The sequence below is a fragment of the Pezoporus wallicus genome, unplaced genomic scaffold (assembly GCF_028554395.1).
Source record: "Pezoporus wallicus isolate ANWC-B61680 ecotype Strahan unplaced genomic scaffold, APGP_CSIRO_Pwel_v1 contig_11994, whole genome shotgun sequence".
NCBI classification, from domain to species: Eukaryota; Metazoa; Chordata; class Aves; order Psittaciformes; family Psittacidae; genus Pezoporus; species Pezoporus wallicus.
Window position 1 is genome coordinate 172,523 of NW_026635733.1, and position 5,738 is coordinate 178,260.

Sequence of the window (5,738 nt, forward strand, 5' to 3'; positions counted from 1 at the left end):
TGGAGTAGAGGCTTTATTGAAGCAGCACCGGGAGTCCCCGCAGCTGTGCTGCCATGCGGGGTGTTTGCACCCTGCGTGGAGCCCGTGCTGCCACCCTGTCCATCCGCTCCACCAGTCCCCACATGATAGAGTATACAGGGAGTTACAGAAAGGGTTACATTCACCCCGGCGTCTGTGGGAGCTTGACGACGCTCTGCCCTGCTTGAGCCCACCTCCAGTATCTGACACAGACTTCAGAACCAAGGCCCTGCCCTCATTCCTCCCTGGTCCTGTGCTGCTATGGCCGGGCTCACCCATGAGTTCAAACCCTGCGGGTTAACCACTGCCAGAGAGGACCAGGAACCCCGAGGAAGAGGGAGCTGCTTGGTCAGGAGAGAAGGGGAGGTGTGATGGCAGGGTCTTGGGCTGGAGGGGGCCATACAGCCACGTGTGGTTGTTCGGGCTGGTGACTGCTCCAGCTTCGTGGTCCTGCCCTTTGACCTCCCCTGACACTGGCTGCTGGCATCGCTTCATGTTTCCGATGATCCCAAACTAAACTCCTTCACACCTCTCCAGAAGCTGATGCTGGACCTGCCCTGTCCCTGCTGCTGTGCCTGGGTTCCAGCCCTGCACTCACAAAGGGCTCCTGTCCCTGAGCACCTGCAGCCTGGCAGCACATCTGGGGCTGCCCCTGCCAGATGTGCAGACTCACAGAGGCTCATCCTGCCACGGGGACACTTTGTCTTGTGGTTGCAGACCTGCCCCTGGTGCCTCTCCTGCAGCAGGTTTGGTGCTACCTGGCTGTTTGCTCAGATGGAAGCCAGGGAGATGTCCCACCTTGTCCATGTCTCCTGGCTCATGGTCTTCCTCCCAGCTGGATGGTACCAAGCACAGCAGGTCCCTGTGGGCAGCCTCCCTGTGCCCTCTGCTAGCTCCTCCCTTGGGACAAGCACTTAGGGAAGGGTGCTGCACCAGGCCCCTCCTCCCTGGCTGGTCAGCTCCTGCTTCCTGGGGCCCTGCAGGACCCCGGCTGGGCAGGAGCAGTGGGAAGGAGCGAGAAGGCGGCTGTCACAGGTCGAGCCGGAAAGCCCCGAAGTAACTGGCTGCTGCGTCGTTGTAGTCGATGGCCAAGGAGGAGACGGAGACAAAGAGCTCATCCCCGGCCTTCAGCTCAAAAAGCCCCCCCTGGTAGAGCGCGTGGAGCCCGTAGTCCGCCTCGGGTGCCCAGCACTTAGTGCCCACCCCTTTGAGCAGGAGGATGGGCTGGCTGTAGGATGTCTTCCAGTTGATGCACTGCACCAGCTGCGGGACGGAGCCCCGCGTGCCAGCCATGTCGCTGGGGTAGCGGAAGTAGATCTGGGAGTACACGTAGTACTTGCCAGCCTGGTTGACCTGCAGGCGGCCGTCCTGGTACGTGATGTTCTGCAGGTGGGAGTGGATGGTGCTGTCCTCCCAGCGTGCAATGGCGTGGCGGCATGACTGAGAGAGGTTCCCGAAGCGCCGGGTGTTCCCTGGGGAGAAGGAAGAGTCACCAAGGGCAGCGAGATGCTCTGGGGAGCGCCCACTGAGGTCAGTAGGAAGGGAGGGCATGGCTCTAACTCTCTCCCACAGTCATCCAGCTTGGAGGGGTGGAGAAGGGGGTCTTGGACCTGACAGGAGACACCTCCCACATCCTCCCGTCCTGGTCCCCTGCCCCTTGGGCGAGATCTTTCCCCCCGTTCCCATCTCAGAACCCGCCGGTGCCCAGTGGGGTTCTCCAGCTCACCGTCCTGGGCCAGGCTCTGCGGGCGCAGGGTGAGATGTGCCGAGGGTTTGCCGCTGGTTTTGGGAGGAACCCGCCCCTCCGAGGTGTTGAAGTAGCTCCTCTGGGCCTCTGCGAGTAAAGGGACACAGGCCGTAGAGGACAGGGAGCGTGGGGACACTGAGCCCCATGCCAGCAGAGTAGGTCCTTCCTGAACAAGCAGGGAAATGGCCCACTGATCCGTCAAGGAGGAAGGTTCTTTTGGGGTGGAAATGCCTAGTCAATCATTACCCAACATGTCTGTGTTGCCCCAGGTTCCCTGGGCTCTGGACAGAGGTATGTGGCTGTCCTTCTACCCCATTCCCCACGACGTGTGTCCTTCATCCTCCCAGTGGGACTGTCCCTGCTCTCCCAGCACCGTGGCCGGCAACCCAGTCCCAGCAAGGAGGCTGTCAATGCTTTGCCCCCTGGTGCTGGGCCAGGAGGGACTCACCCTTCACCACGCTCCTGCGGATCACGTTCTCCGTCACCTGGACCCACAGAGAAGAGACACAGACCCATGGTTAAAGCTGAGACGGGTGCTTTCCATGTTCCAGAACCCCTTCGCACTTTCCAAGCCTCCACGACTTTGTCTTTCCTGCTGTCTCTGGGCTCCACCAGCTCCTCACTGGTGTCCATCTCAACTCCACCACCTCCCTCTGCAACCATCCTTGCCAGCGCCTTCTGCCACCCCTCTGGTGAGGAAACTGAGGCATTGGCTCCCACCCTTCCCTCGTCCCCAAAGCCGGCAGGCCCAGACTCACAGTGGCCACATAGGCCTTGATGGTGTTGGCCAGCTTGAGGCAGGACTGGTTGCTGATGAGCTCCTCCAGGCTGGAGCCCTCCTGCTGCTGGTTGATGACCTGCAGGCACCGCAGCTCCTCCACGTTGCCTGGCGCCTGGGCTTTGAGCTGGAACAGAAACACCCCGACACCCCCACGTCAGCCTGAGCCACACCACGGGTGGGGAACAGCCCAGAGCTGCCCTGATCCTGGAGCTGGTGTTCTGCCAGGCTGCAGCTGCTGCCTGTGTCTCCTGTGCTGGGGGGCAGGTAGGTGGCAGGAGGCTGGGTAGTTCTGTCTGGAGTTTGTGACATGCATGGCTTAAACCTTATCTTGTCCTCCCATGCTCCCTGGCAGAAGCGGGTCTTGCTCATCCCAGCTCTCTGGGAAACGCAACAGCCCATTTCACTGAGTTCCAGGCCCATGAGCAGGGAGAAGGTAAGCACCAGGTAAAGAAAAGGACCCCAAATTCCCTGGTCTCCACCTCCTTCACCTCTTCCTCTCCTGGATTGAGGGAATGAGGCTTCTGAAACAGTAAAGCCCAGCCTGAGGTGCTTGCAGCTCTGGGGAAAGTACCCAGCCTCGTCTGTGCTCCTCATGCTTCCTGCTGTGGAGCTACACCAGGGTTGCAAAACAAGCTCCAGGCAGCTCCATCCGTCCAGCTGCAGCTGGAGATGGGTCCCCACGCACTCGGTGCTGCGTCAGCACATGTCAGACCCTTCCTAGCCTCTGCTGGCCTCTGGCTTGGGCTGGGAACTTTCCCTCCACGTGATGGGGGCCCTTTCTGAGCCTGTCCCGGGCCTGCCCCAGCTCTTCTCCAGCCCTGGCATCACACTGGGGACAGGCACGGTGGCTGCTGTGGGTGCTGCTGTTTAGGGTGTGGGGAAACAGGCACAGATAGGAGAGGGCTGCTCTGAAATCAGGAACTGGGGATGAACACTGGCACATTGAACATCCTACCTCTGCTCCCTGGGTAATTCCCAGATCCTAGGACAGAACCCAGGAGTCCTCAGGATTGGCCACATCATCACCTGGGGCTCAGCCACCTCCAGCACCCTGCGCTTCCCCATGTCTCTGAGGGCTCCGAGTCCCCACCAGACCTTTTGGGTACCCACTTTGCCTTGTACCAGGATGTGCTCCTCTGGGATCAACAGACTTTACTGCCGGCAGAAAGACTGCGTGAGGTCAGATGAAAAGGGGTGGGTTTTTAGAAGGAATTTTGGACCAACCATCCCTCCTAGCACCAGATGGACCCACCAGGAGCACAGAGGCTGCGGTGCTGGGCTCAGGGGACCAATGTGGCTCATGTTGGGGAGAGCGTGGCCCTGCCTTTATCCCAGGCTTTATCCCTGGCAAAGCCTTGCCTGCCCCAAGGGCAGGACACACAGTGCCTACCAAGGTGGTAAATCCCCAAGTGACAGAGATGCTCCCATGGCACTCCACAGCAGGAGAGCATGCTTGGGCAGTGCCAGCGCCCACAGCTCCTCCACTACCAGGAGCACCGATTATGGTGTGTGCCTACACAGCTAGGGAGAGCCCTTCTCCTTGTCCTCTTCCTCTTCCTCCTCCTCCTCCTCCCAGGCCCGGTAAGGCAGGTCCCCGGGTAAGATGGTGGCACATCCCCAGTGTGGGGATGGCAGCCACATGCCTTGTCCCTCCTGACAAAGGCCTGGAACTGACTGATGACACTAAGTGCTTGACTAAAGCTTGCTGTGACAGGTTGCCCATCTCACCAGCATCTCTGTCTTTGCAGGGTCTCTACCACCTGGGACCCTTGCACTGAATGGGGTGTTTAAATTACAGGAAAAGTGGGAATGGTTTGTAAAACTGGGAGCACAGGAGGTACCTGGGTGAGGGGGAGAGGGCAAGGTGGTTGTGCTGAGGTTCAGTGAACCTGGAGATGCTGAGCTCTGACCCCAGCACTGATCCCATGTGGGGATGCAGTGGCCAGCCTCTGAGATTAGCTCAAAGAGGTCAATTTAAGTGTCTCTTCTGTCCACCGCTTCCCATGGCTCCATCTGCCCACAGTCCCCTATTCTCCCCAGCCCCTTTCATGCAAATCCCTCACAGCAGGATCCAGGGATGGAAACAAAGCCTCAAGAGGGGCTGAAGCTGCTCCAGAGGATGCTCCACCGGGCACCAGACAGCAGTCAGGGGCTGGACTTTTCCCTTGTTTTCCCTGCTCCTGCTGTGGTTTTAAGCAAACCTGAGCACAGCAGGACACCTCTCTTGCCGGGCAGTCCATCTGAAGGGATGGAGTATCCTGGCATCCCTGGGATTCCCTCTCCCTGGTGCAAAGGTCTCTTCCCTTTGGCATTTTCCTCTCCTGGGTGCTCCTGATGGCTGGGAGCCTGGTTCAGACTGTGAACAGATCAGGTCCCTCACATCCGACTTTGGCACAAGTGACGCTGGGAATGCCTGCGTCCCAGCACAGTTATTTGGGGTGACTGAGCTGCCGCAAGCACCCGAAGGCTGCTGGTATGGGGGGGTGGGGGCGCAGCCAGGACCCTTCCACCACCTCCCAAAGGGGGTGAGGAGGATTTGGAGCTCCAGAGCGGGGTGGGATGCAAATGGAGGGAGCCCAGAGCAGCCCCCGTCCCCCCCGGGGCTGCGTGCTCTGATGGGACCCCAGGACAGGGCCCCGGGCCCGGGCGGACCCTCAGCTTCGGCCGCAGCCAGGACAAAGGATCCTTCTCTCCACATCTGGCTCCAGAGGGAGCTCAGGGCAGAGCTGCCCCCCCCCCCCTTCGGCTCCGCATCTGGCGGAGCAGCGGCGCAGGGCGGGGAGCGGGCAGAGCCCTTCCCACACCCCCCGGGGTGCAGCTCCTCGCCGGTCCCGGGACCCTGCGCACCAGAACGGCTCGCAGAGGTGTGGGGGAGGCAGGAGAAAGCCCCCGCCGACGGGCTCACCTTGGAGATGGCCATGGTGAAGTAGACGAAGAGGCCGGTGGTGCAGGCGATCTGCAGGGCGAGGATGGCCATGACGGCCACGCTGCCCCAGAGCGGCCCGCACCGCCGCCGCCGCCGCGGCGCACCGGGACCGGGACCGGAGCCGGAGCCGTCCGCCAGCATCGGGGCCTCCGAGCCGCCGCTGTCGGAGCGCAGGTACTGCCCGGCGCTGGGCTGGAGCGGGGTCATCGGCCGGCCCTGGCCTCTCAGCTCCAACGGGGCCGCGGGGACGGCGGGGACGGCGGGGA

At 61.4% G+C, this 5,738-nt stretch overlaps 1 protein-coding gene across 3 annotated transcripts; it reads right to left on the reverse strand.

Annotated features, from left to right (window-relative positions):
* On the reverse strand, positions 1-5,738 carry LOC130593106 (tumor necrosis factor ligand superfamily member 10-like). 3 transcript variants are annotated; one of them, XM_057397997.1, is made up of 5 exons: positions 5,452-5,738; positions 2,524-2,670; positions 2,214-2,250; positions 1,745-1,852; positions 1-1,490 (listed from the first exon to the last, which is right to left on the reverse strand). In XM_057397997.1, exons 1-5 carry the CDS (start codon positions 5,677-5,679, stop codon positions 1,048-1,050), a joined length of 963 nt encoding a protein of 320 aa, XP_057253980.1. In that variant the 5' UTR covers positions 5,680-5,738; the 3' UTR covers positions 1-1,047. The 3 variants fall into 3 exon arrangements, with proteins under 3 accessions (XP_057253980.1, XP_057253982.1, XP_057253981.1); XM_057397999.1 differs by lacking the exon at positions 2,524-2,670; XM_057397998.1 differs by lacking the exon at positions 1,745-1,852.

Coding starts and splice junctions, on each gene's coding strand:
- LOC130593106 (XM_057397997.1), bottom strand. CDS start 5,679: ATGACCCCGCTCCAGCCCAGCGCCGGGCAGTACCTGCGCTCCGACAGC. Junction 2,671..5,451: donor TCACCATGGCCATCTCCAAG/GTGAGCCCGTCG, acceptor TTTCTGTTCCAG/CTCAAAGCCCAGGCGCCAGG. Junction 2,251..2,523: donor TCAAGGCCTATGTGGCCACT/GTGAGTCTGGGC, acceptor CTGTGGGTCCAG/GTGACGGAGAACGTGATCCG.